Source organism: Nelumbo nucifera, chromosome 3 (assembly GCF_055504915.1).
Source record: "Nelumbo nucifera cultivar China Antique chromosome 3, China Antique-T2T, whole genome shotgun sequence".
NCBI classification, from domain to species: domain Eukaryota; kingdom Viridiplantae; phylum Streptophyta; class Magnoliopsida; order Proteales; family Nelumbonaceae; genus Nelumbo; species Nelumbo nucifera.
The window spans coordinates 9525137-9537543 of record NC_142651.1 but is presented as its reverse complement, the minus strand read 5'-3'; the positions used below and the strand labels follow the sequence as shown (position 1 = coordinate 9537543).

The window sequence follows — 12407 nt, the reverse complement described above, 5'->3', positions numbered from 1 at the left end:
CTATGTTATGAAAAAGATATAATATCCGAAAAACGATTTAACAATCAATTGAAATCATAAACATGATAACAAATAAGGTGTTATTTATCAAGATTCATAAGTGAGTTTTGATTGATCAAAATTCTTTCTACACCATATCTTTTTAGTACTCCCAACCTAACTTGAAAAAATTAAAAACTACTTTTGACAGTTATTTACGTGTGCCTATTATATCCGATTCCAATAAAATGGGGGTGTTATCATTGGTTACACAGCCGAAAAAATCACCTTCAACCAATCCGAATTCCCCTTATTCTTTGTGGTAAGACCGTGAGATGTTCCCAATCCAATGCACGATTGTGCTTTAGGTCCCGTTTGGCATTATTCTTGTTTATTTCTGTTCGTGTGGAAATTCTTGTTCCGGAACATTTCCGTACGAACAACTAGCCAATGGTTCTCTTTCCTGATTACACGTGGTTGCATCCGAGGCATGCACACGTGTGCGCATCTCGCAGCCACGATAATAAAGTGAAATGCGCTAAGCTTATCAACGCTTGTATGAGAGTAAGAAGCTGAGAAGTTGAGAAGGGCGGGAGAAGATAAGCAGGTGCAGGTAATGGAAGCTCTTCTTACCACCACAACCCAATTTACGGCCGCTCACTACCACCCTCTCTCATCCACCTCAAGGCCGCCGCTGCCACCCCATCACATTAGATCTTTCCTCTCTTTCTCTTCTACATTGGCAGCAGCAGCAGATATCAAAACAAGTTCGACTACCCGTCTTCGAAGGAACTCTTCTCCTCTTCCTCTCAGAGTCTCTGCTAATTCCCAAGCTGCCCCTGCTTCCGTAGAGACCTCTACGATTTCTCCCACACCCTCTGAAATGAAGGCTTGGGTTTACGGGGAATATGGAGGTGTCGATGTTCTTAAATTTGATCCAAAAGTTTCCGTGCCTGATGTTAAGGAGGACCAGGTTTTGATCAAGGTTGTTGCTGCGGCTCTTAACCCGGTTGATGGCAAGAGAAGACAGGGGAAATTCAAGGCAACCGATTCCCCTCTGCCTGTGAGTTCTTTCTATATCCCATTTTGTCTTTTGTTTCTCTAAATTCTTATCATCTGTAACTTCACCCTTGGGATTTCTCACTATTGAGCGTTATATAAGTGTTCTTAATTGGGGTTCAAAAAAATTCTATTGCACAAGAGGATTTTACTGGTATTCTATCTAGATGTTATTGCAAGCTGGTCCTGTATTTATTTGGTTTCTTGAACTACACATTCTGGAATTGACGTTTTAAAGCTGTTAATGATGAAAATTGAAAAACATAGTTCTCCTGGGTTTGAGGTTTGAACAAATCAAATCGCGAAAAGGACTTTTTATTTTATTTTATTTTTTCTGACAACTCTTTTGCTTTTTGAAGAATTTATTAATTTTCGTGACAGCTGTTAAATGAATGCTAATTTGTTGCTATGATATCTGCAAAATGCAAATATTTGTTTTTCGTTCAAACTACAGAGTAAAAGCAAAGCAGTATGGTTTCACCTAATAATGTGAATTATGTTTGTTAATTTTGCGGTTCCAGCTCTCGTAGGACACCATGAGTACATGACTACTAGGGGTTGAAAACTAAATGTGGGTTCTCCTCAATTTACTTACATGTTTAACTTCTCTGCTTTCTATTCCTATTTCACGGTATATCTACTGAATCCTGAAATATTTCTCAAATCTCTTTGATCATTTTATCTTCATCTTTTGAATGGGTTTTCGGTGTAGACTGTTCCAGGTTATGATGTTGCTGGTATAGTGGTAAAGGCGGGCAGCCAAGTGCAGAGCCTAAAGGAGGGGGATGAAGTATATGGGAATATCAATGAGAAGGCTCTGGAAAACCCTAAACAGTTCGGCTCTTTTGCAGAATATACTGCTGTTGAGGAGAAACTCTTAGCACCAAAACCCAAGAATCTGGATTTTGCTCAGGCTGCTAGCCTTCCCCTTGCTGTTGAAACTGCATATGAAGGTCTTGAAAGATCTGGATTTTCTGCTGGGAAATCTATTCTTGTATTGGGTGGTGCTGGTGGAGTTGGAACTCTGGTAATCCAGGTAATTTCTTCACTCTCTTTCTCACCGTCATTGAATATTTAGATGATTGTGTGGATTCAACGATCCATACTTATTTCCCCTTTATATTTGTTTGTCAGCTAGCAAAGCAGGTATTTGGTGCCTCAAAAGTTGCAGCTACATCCAGCACAGGAAAACTTGAGCTGTTGAAGAGCTTGGGTGCAGATTTGGCTATTGACTATACCAAAGAAAACTTTGAAGATTTACCGGAGAAATTTGATGTGGTATTTGATGCAGTCGGTAAGCTTCTAAATGCCATTTTCTTTTGTATATTTCTCTGAGAGGATCAGAATCAACTGAATTTTCAATTTTGTATTAGTCTATTTATTATTTTATTAATATTTTTGTGAATATATAATTATTATTTTATTAATATTTAATAACTTATATCTTAATATTTAGCATTAATTTATGAATATTTTATTATTTTCTTATTAGTTTATTACTATTCTATTATTTTTGTTTTATTATTTTAAAATTAATTTATTATTATTTAATAGTTAATATGTTAGTATTTTATTATTAATTTAATTATATTATATTAATATTTTATTATTTTATCATTAATTATTTTTTTATTATTGTCTTATTATTAATTTAATAATATTTTATTAATATTAAGATTTTGAGTGTTTCTTGTCATGAGTTATTTACTTCTCTTGACTCGGGCCTAGGGGAGACTACAATGGCTATTCCCCATTTGGGGGATTCTCATTCCAAAAAGGTTCAAAATATCGATACGGATGATATACCCAGTAGGGGCATATTGGCCTCCATGAAGCTCATTTCTCCTATCTTTTTTAGTTTTTTTAAACCTGGTTCTGAGGGGCGATTTAAGGCCCGTCTACCCCCTGAACTAGGTTAAACCCCGAAACACCCCCTGTAGGGCATATCGGGAAGCCCCCAATACGAAATGTATCAGCCAATACATATCCAAATTTTGAACCTTGATTCCAACCAAACAAATGGTTGGAATGGGAATGGCCCATTCCAATTCTGTTTCCATGCACAGGGAACCAAATGGACCCTAGATATATCTAGATGAAGCTTCTCCTTTCTGGGGAAGCTTGCTTAGCCTTTAAGTCAATATTTTCAGTAAAATACAGGAAATGGGAAAACATCCAAGTTTTGTAAGGCTCCATTTGGTTTGTAAGAAGATTTGGATGGGATGGGATGAAATGGGATGGTGTAAAAATTGATCTTTCCATTGTTTGGTTTATATGGGAAAATAGAAGGAAAAGTACCGAGAGAGATGGGAGTGCTGAGAAGGCAGATCGCTGCTGCCGAGAGTTGCAGTGGCGACCAGAGAAAGAGGGAAATGCAAAGGGGTGAAGAAGACGGCGATCTGAGAAAGAAACAGATCTGGTTTGTTGTCGCCGCACAGTGAAGAAAACAGTGAAGGATTGTTCCACCGCCGCCTCCTCTGTTCGATCAGGGAAGGCAATGAATAGTATCTGGTTTGTTGCCGCTGTCAAAAGGAATGGAGACTGTTCGCTGTCGTCGCCGTCGCCGCTGGTCCGTGGTAAGGAGACTGTTCATCGCTGGTTCGCCGCCACTGTTGAAAGGAAGGGGACTGTTCGCTGTCGTTGCTGTCACCGCTGGTCTGTGATAAGGAGGTTCGTCGCCTTATTCTAGTTGAAGAAGAATAAGGCACATCCCTTCAAATGATTTTCTCCGAATCCTTGATTTTGGGATCTTGCATCCCATCTTTTTCTCATCCCATCCCCCTCTTTCCCTCAAAACAAATATGAAAAAAGAGAATATTTTTGGAATATTCCAATGTGAATGCATTAATAGGGTATTTGAACATGCTGCATGCAAGGGTCGGATGAGTTCCGCGAGTACTCTATCATGTGAAGCAAAGCCTTCTGTGCGTTTAGAAAAGGAAAAAAAGAAGCCAAGAGGCAGAAGAAATAAAAGATTAATGAATTACATCTACAAATTAAATTGCCAATGTTATCCAATCCGATCAATTTTTGGCATGTAGATTCCATATTGAATTCATTCAGCCTTTCGTTTTTGTATTATTCCGATTTTGATTCTTATATTTGACTAAGAGGGTGGATTCATTTTCTTTGTTTTGAAAAAAAAAAAAAACAGGACAAGGCGATAAATCAGTGAAGGCAGTAAAAGAAGGGGGGAGTGTGGTGGTGCTAACAGGTGCTGTGACTCCGCCTGGTTTCAGATTTGTGGTCACTTCCAATGGGTCTGTGCTGAAGAAATTAAACCCATATTTTGAGAGTGGGAAGGTGAAACCCGTTATTGATCCCAAAGGCCCGTTCCCATTCTCCCAAGTTGTAGAAGCGTTTTCCTACATTGAGACTGGCAGAGCTACCGGTAAGGTGGTCATACATCCAATCCCATGATTAAAGGAAGCAATTTTCGGGATGTCACTACCATTATCCCACTCTATTAAAATTAAAAGCACTACCTAAACATGTAAGAGGCCTCTAGATGCTTAAATATGTACAGTGCAGTGTTTGAAAATTTGTATCTACACTATCCTACTCTATTTCAATAATGCCAAAATTTGCATTTGGATTTTTTTTTATTGCATCTCATACATGAGTGTTAGGGAATAAATACTTGTATCCAGAGACCTCTATAGGTTGAATGATTCTTTGAGATGACATTAGAGTCTATTTGATATCAAGTGTTAAATTTCCGTATCTCACATTATAATTAATTAAATTTCAGTATAAAGTATAAGTGGGCCTATGCTTGTCCAAACTTCATACCTGATGGGCTTTGGCCTAAGGGGATGGGCAGAAAGTCTTGCTTAAACAGTATTTTTCTTTATTCTTGTCGTCGAAATGATATATTTGATTACCTTTTTTTTTTTTGAGAGAGAGACGAAAGGTGGGGTCCTGAGATTCACCCCGTCTGAACTCCGAACCCTTTCTTGATGGACCTGTTGTACGGGTCTGGTGAATTGGATTTAGAAATGGACTAAATTACAGACAGCATTTTGCCCTTTGACCTAGTTTTTCTAAACCTCCACACATGTTTCTCTAAGCTTTAAATTCATCTTGAAAACGCAGAATGATCAGTTCATCAATGCCTTGAAATAATTTGTTTTTTAATATGGTTACTTTCATCATTTTGATATTGGTGTCCACTTATAGAATCTTGAATGGACAGTCTTCGTCACAAAACAAATTTGAGGGGCTAATTACTCTTACCACCCCCTAAGTACAAGGAATTTATCCTTAAAAATATGATGTTTACCACCAAAATAAAAAATAAAAAAAAAAAACCCCGAAAGGTTTCTCTCTCTCGCTCTCTCTCTCTCTAAATACCAGACCAGACTAGGCTGCTATGGGTTCGGGTAGGGATTGATAAAGCAAAGACAAGCACCAAAGGGCACACTACTATAGCATAGTCTAACGAGAAAGTACTATATAATTCAAAGAATGAAGTAACTAATAAACTGCCTCTGTCGTTTAATTTTATATTAATTTGCTCATATGATGTTCCAAATCAGTGAGTGGTGACTGATCCAGTGTTACGGGGAGAATAGTAGGTTATTGTATAAATTGTGTGATGAGATTCAAATGAGAGAAAGTAGATAGATGGTTTAGTCATGTGCATAGAAGACAATCACCAATACCCATAAGAAAAAGTGATTGTTACAGTTGAAGGAATTTAAAAGGGCAAAGATAGAGAAAAAGGACACGGATACAAATATTAAAAAAATGATTTAAGTGCCGATAATTTAATAATGAATATGGCATTAAACAGATCGGACCGGTAAAAAACATGATGCATCATGCATGTAGCACACCCCATATCCAAATTTATGGCAATAGATTAATGTGGGTTTGTATCGGGTTTGGTTGTCTCCTATATATATGGTTTAATGTTGTTTTTTATCTCTTATGAGAGTTATGTCATGACCATTAGATTGTAAGCTACCAGTGCTATTACTTCATTGATCATAAGCTACCGGTTTGCCATCCATCAGTTTCCAGGATCATAATCTGCACGATTTTCTCCTTATAATATAAGCTTGTCAATTTATATTAACTTCATGTAAACGAAAGTGAGAATGCTGGCTAGCTAGGACATGACATTTTTAGATCAATAATCAATTATCTAACTCTTCATAGAAACTCAATACACACCTGCTTAAAGCACATTAATTATTAGGTTTATTATCAACATAACCTTTCTGATACCTTCTATATATATATATATATATATATATATATATATAAAACTTTAATATAATATACCTACCCATATCTTATTATATTGTTTCTTATGACGCATCGGATAAACAAGCAGAGGTGCTCACTGTTCTGGCACATTAATGGAATCCAAGCACCAGCAGTAGTAGTCGGACCTTGATATGGCCAATAGCTCATCAGGTGTCATCCTCTCGAGCTCGTTCTGCCTCCAAACAGCGAAGTTGTTGCGATTTTGTGCATCCGTAGCAAGCGGGTACTCTTCCATCTGGTGAACTTTTGATTTCATTCTCATGTAAAGTCTCATCGTAGCCACACAATCCTCATACGGGTCTTGTATTCCAGTTTGGATATCATACCTGTCAAACGTGTTACATACATAAATAGCGTTCCAAGGTTCAAGCTTTTGATCTATAAACTAAAATTAAATGCTTAGAGCGATAATATAGCTCTTGTTTTCTGTATAGACCATAGAATACTTGCCCAAGATATGCTTGAGTAAGGTACTTGAGTGAGTTGCTGAGCTTGCTTGTTTTCATCAGGGGAGGGTATTTGGCTGTATCCCTGAGCATACAAACATCAGATTATTAACGAACGTTTGTTAGTTGTTCTTGAGCATTGGATTAACTGTTACAACTTCATCATCAGCTATATATACCTGATCATGTGTGCAGGATACTCGATTCCTAAGCGCTCAAGTTCATGATCCAAGCCATGGCCTACAAGAATCCTTGCTTTCCCACTTCTGGAACGAATCTTCCACATTGGTTCGCCATTGCACAGGAAGTCTTGAACCTTCCTTTGCACTTGCTTCAGTGGCATTGCATCTCTCAGATGTTCTGGGCGGATGCCGGTAGTTTCATACCTACAGTACGTACGTAGTTATTGTTTTTCTTGCTTGTATATAATTAAGCTTGAGCTTCATCAATGGCATTGAGATATGATATGATGGTTCATAAATTAATAATATATCAAAATTAAAATCTGAACAAACAAAAAATACCTGTAGTTGGTGACAGGAATCTGTGGTTTCACATAAGAATGGAAGATGATGTTTTCATCTTGATCAATGAGGCAAACTCTAGCACAGAGATCCAGTGAGCCATCACGGCCACCACCAACCATTTTGCAACCTAGTGCAACTACTTGTGGACCTCTTATCCTTCCACCATCCACTTTGAGAAGATCGTCTTTTATTCCCAAGTTGGACATTCGAGAAAGCAAACCCTGCTGGAAGCAGAAACAGAAGATATATTATTATTAATTATTTTATTGTATATATAGAATTAATATAAGTTACTGCTTTCATGCTTAATTAATTAATTTGCAGAGGTAGATAGATCGAGAGCAGCGCTTACGGGAGACACTCGGGAGAGTTGGCATGCTCCTCGGTGAGCCCTAAGAGAATTAGGGGTGTCGAGAATGGTTAAGCAGATGTTGCATCCTCTGACGCCAAATATTCTTGCACATTCCACCTTTGGCAGTGGGCCTTCAAAAGCAACTAAGCGTAAGTGCGTCGTCGTGTCTCGTAGGTGAGCATATATAAAGAAAAAAAGGTTAACTTAATGCATGGCCAGTTCAAGATAGAAGTTGTCGTAGTAGCATTTGGTTTAGTTTGGGTTGGGTTGATGCTCGATCGATACCAACCTATAAGATGCTCCCTTAATGATTCGAAAGAGCGGCAATGCTTTCTACAGATTCCACACATGGGCTCATGAACCGAGTGATATGAGGTCCTCATGTGATCCACCAAGTGCTCCACTTTGTTAAACTGTCTGAAGCATGCACCACACTTGTTCCTGCAGGTAGCAATAAGGTAGTCTTTGGGTAAGTTTTTCTCTGTTTTTTTTTTTTTTCAAACACTCATTTTAATTTATGAGAGTATGAGTATATATATAAAACCCCAGAAGATTATACGAGAGAGAGAGAGAGAGAGTACCTTAGAGTTTCAGAAGATTCAATTCTATTGTCCATGGCAGCTGCTATTAACTTTGATGCGCACAAGAGAGGCAAATTTAAAAACTGAAAACTGGAGGATCTGCTGCTGAATGAGGAGGGTCGTGAGAGGGTATTTATAGACAATATTTGGCGTAGTAAGGAACTGAGGCTTTTATAACTTGAGGGTTGAGGTGATTCCCCCATTGGGTGTTACGTTTATTGGGCTTATCTTCTACCATGGAATAAGTGACATCCAGCAATCTAAGTCCCTGTGAGGGGGCCCATTTAATTTGCCAAGAAGAATCTCGGGCCTTTACCACACAAGACATAATGTTTGATGAAAACTTGAATGTATTGGATGGCTAAAATCATATGGTTATTTATTACACACAAAATTATTAACAGTGAGTGGTAAAATGCTTGACTAAGCTCAGCAGTCAGCAGTGTGGATTATTACTAGCTTGGTTTCATCAATAATTAATCTCCAACTTCAAAGGAAAATAAATATACCCATGACTTGAAGCAGATAAGAAGAGAGAAGGTCAAGTGAGCATGCATGTAACTAGATAGATAATCTCCAACCTCCAACAGATGTGTTTGTATTAATTCTATAACATCATGAGGCATGAACATTCGTGCAAGTGTTGAACCAAGTATGGCTTTCCTTTGAATGGTACAATCCAGTTCAGTGGTGGTTGTATTGTATTTGTATGACGATGATGATATTTGAATGAGATTAATTACGTGCCTCGTTATTGTTTTGCTTTGTATGTGATGAGTTGTGAACTAATGCACTCGTCGCTTCCTTTCATTGATTAATTTTGTCATTTGTGAGAGAAAGCAAGAGGGTTTTTGACCCAGCTGGAGAATGTCAACAACTCTCTTTTGACTTATGTGGGTCCTATAAGATTCGACCTTCAAAGTTTGAAGTTGAACTTTTTGGAAACCTTTTTAAGTTTTATTTTGAATCAAATAAAAAGAAAAACAAAAAAAGTAAAAACTTTTTTGGATACCTTATCCTCCAATCCATCAACAAATAAAAGAAAAGTTGCTGACATCATGATTAAATTCCATTCCACATGCTCCTGCCAGCTATCGTCTTAAAATACTTTTAAATTTTCTGATAACTGAATACATCCTCCCCCTCTCAACAGTACACGGGTTAACGGAAAAATGGAAAAAAAACTATTTTATTCATCATTTTTCTTTAAATTTTTAAAATAAAACATCCTCCCCCTCTCAAAAGTTCTGAATATAATGGAGTTTATAAAAAAAATATATCAAAAGTTTTCCTTGCATAGACTAATATAAAAAATCTAGTAACAGTTTTGGTAGAGACGTTGAAATTTTTATCGGAAATCTAAAGCATGGGACTTTAGATCAGTTTGGTATCTGATTTGGGTCAGGTTTGGAAGTGGGGATTAAGAAATAAGGGTGATGAAAAGAAACCCTTCCATATTTGGCCCAGATGGCATAAGAGTGTTGTACAACAGAGATGCAAGTCCACATACAAAACAACTTGGCAGTAGCATCAATCCTCTAAAACAAAATCCGGAGAAGTAATTAGATTTATTGTTGTGCTCAAGGGCAAGTCTACAAATCCCTCGTTTGAGGCTTCTATAATTGGGTCCACATGCATCCCTCGTTTGAGCAAGAGTCAGTTTTATTTTAAAACTTTGAAGAATAAAGAAAGGCATAATTGACCATAAAAAGGTTAATATTGGGTTTTAAAAAATTATTCATCACATAACGTCATGTGATGGAATTTTAACGGATGATGATGGTAGGGGAGAATTTAATCAATTGTGAAAAAATTTAGGACTACTTTAAGATAATTTGTAAATAGTAGGGGTAGAATAAGTCAATTTCAGGAAAATTTAAGAGATTTGCCCTAGAATTGATTTAATTCTGAAAAAAAAAAAAAACAGAGTATCAAAAAATGTGGGAAACAATTAGCTCGAATTCATTTGGAAATAAATAAACAAACAACAAGCAAAGAAACCTGGTCATGCATACAAGGAATTAAGATTTTCTGCCAACAAAACTCGTTCCAACCCTCTACCAATGTTATCTAACACTGCACATCTCACCATGAGACTGGAACCTGCCGTGTATGAGATGTGTGGTGTAAAAATCATGTTGGTACAGGGTTGGAACGTGTTTTGTTGGCCAGGTGATCCGAACATGCATATGAGACATTACAGCTTTCCCATTGAAGGACTCTCTCAGTCTCAACCTCTACGAGTTGCCAGCATATTCTTCCATTGATGAATTGTTCTGTTAGGGATCTCTGAAGTTCTAAATTCAGACAGTGGATCGATCGCTCGACCATGCAACACAGACGGTTGATGGGGTGGGTGATTCCTGTTCATCCAAGAATATTTTGGTAGGGGACAAGGCACGGTTAGGAATATGCATGCAATATTATCATTGGTCCTGTTTGAGGCTAAAAAGTATCAAGGTCAAAAGACAGGAAGACTGAAGACGGGAAAAAGGAAATTCAAACAACCACCGCCATCACCATGAGAATCCTCATACCAGAATCAGAATTATTTCCAAACAAGAACAAAAAATTTCATCTGTCAAAAGTTAAAATGGTCAACAGTCACTTTTTAGTCTTTACACATGATATAGAATTAGAAGAGAACAATGGCGATTGGGCAAACTCTCATATATATTACCATCACGCCTGCAGCCACCATATACATACCAGTTAGTTGAATATGGGAATATGAGAAGGGAAATGGCGGAAGGAATCCAATTCGCATAGGGGTATATCCAAATTACAACATAAGAAAAATCTATGATGACAGAAGGACATGTTTTGATCAATCAAACTCTTCCGATGATTTTTATAAAGATCCACCTAATTGATTGGTTATAACTTTTTATCTTTCCAACATTATAATTGAACCCCTGATTCAAAATTTCTGTATTTGAATTCGATTTAATTAAGGGAGATACCAGAAACACATGATACGGGAAGAGCATTAATTAAACCCACCCGTCAATTTTGATAAATACCACTGATTGGTTAATATGTTTTTGATACAGGTCCATTGGTCACAAACTTTTAGGATATCATAGTCAAATTCTTTAATTAAACAAGCCAAGCATACTATTTGAATTTGATTTTCTGATACGTACCGGAAGAACTTGTAACCAATGAATTCAAGCGAATACAAGTAACACTTTTCAATGGTCATGCTTTGGGTTTTGCAAGAGGGGGGTGACCTTGAATCACCATTCTTACACCCAATATCATTTCCCTCCATCAAATTTTCTAAGAAAATATGGGTGTATGATCAAGGTCAAGGATGTTGCATTCCTGATTCCTAGTAAAACAGAACTCTCATGAAAAGCAATGGTTCTGACTTCTGAACAAGAATAACAACCATCTTTGTCTTTGTGTTTATTCTTATGGACTTCTTCATTCGCATATGGTGGAAGTTAATAGGCTAATAACTTCATGAAAACCAATGGTTTTTTTCATCGTCTTCTTCTTCATTTCGAACCTACAACATTCACCCTCTTCTCCATTTCTCAGAGCCGAAAGCTACAATATCTTCATCTCTCGTTGTCAAAGCTACAGCATCTTCCCCATTTTTCAGAGTCGTTAATCATCGGAACTTCATCTCTCATCACTAGAGCTACAGCGTCTTCCCCATTTCCAAGCTACAACGTCTTCCCCATTTTTCAGAGCCATTAATCACCGGGGCTTTGGAGCTTCATCTCTCATCACCAGAGCTACAACATCTTCCCCATTTCAAAGTTACAACGTCTTCCCCATTTTTCAGAGACATTAATCACCGGAGCTTTGGAGCTTCATCTCTCATCACCGGAGCTACAACGTCTTCCCCATTTCAATGCTACAACGTCTTCCCCAATTTTAGAGTCATTAATCACCAGAGCTTCATCACTCATCACTAGAGGTAATTTCTCAAAGTCGTTTCATCATCGGATCTTCATCTCCCACCACTAGATTACAATGTCTTCCCCATTTTGAAGCTACAACATCTTCCCCATTTTTTAGAGTCGTTAATCATTGAACCTTCGTCTCTAATAATCTGTTCCATTGCATTGAGTGTGGTAAGCATCTAGTGGCAGTAGGAGGGAGTGGGTTTGGTGGTCAATGAACACCTCTCCACCCGCCGGAGCGACCTTCGGGTAATTATGCCATTTCTGAGAAG

At 37.6% G+C, this 12407-nt stretch overlaps 2 protein-coding genes across 3 annotated transcripts; one reads left to right on the top strand and one right to left on the bottom strand.

Moving 5' to 3' along the window:
* Positions 1-525: 525 nt before the first annotated feature.
* On the top strand, positions 526-4643 carry LOC104593206 (NADPH-dependent alkenal/one oxidoreductase, chloroplastic-like). 2 transcript variants are annotated; one of them, XM_010252967.3, is made up of 4 exons: positions 526-1042; positions 1751-2074; positions 2173-2332; positions 3325-3901. In XM_010252967.3, the coding sequence occupies exons 1-4, from the start codon at positions 596-598 to the stop codon at positions 3477-3479; spliced, it is 1086 nt and encodes a 361-aa protein (XP_010251269.1). In that variant the 5' UTR covers positions 526-595; the 3' UTR covers positions 3480-3901. The 2 variants fall into 2 exon arrangements, with proteins under 2 accessions (XP_010251269.1, XP_010251268.1); XM_010252966.3 differs by lacking the exon at positions 3325-3901 and adding an exon at positions 4193-4643 and having other exon boundaries at positions 527-1042.
* A 1662-nt stretch (positions 4644-6305) lies between these two features.
* LOC104593205 (uncharacterized) lies at positions 6306-8655 on the bottom strand. Its single transcript, XM_010252964.2, has 7 exons — positions 8219-8655; positions 7927-8078; positions 7638-7768; positions 7283-7509; positions 6938-7144; positions 6763-6843; positions 6306-6638 (listed from the first exon to the last, which is right to left on the bottom strand). Exons 1-7 carry the CDS (start codon positions 8419-8421, stop codon positions 6386-6388), a joined length of 1254 nt encoding a protein of 417 aa, XP_010251266.2. The 5' UTR covers positions 8422-8655; the 3' UTR covers positions 6306-6385.
* Positions 8656-12407: the final 3752 nt, after the last annotated feature.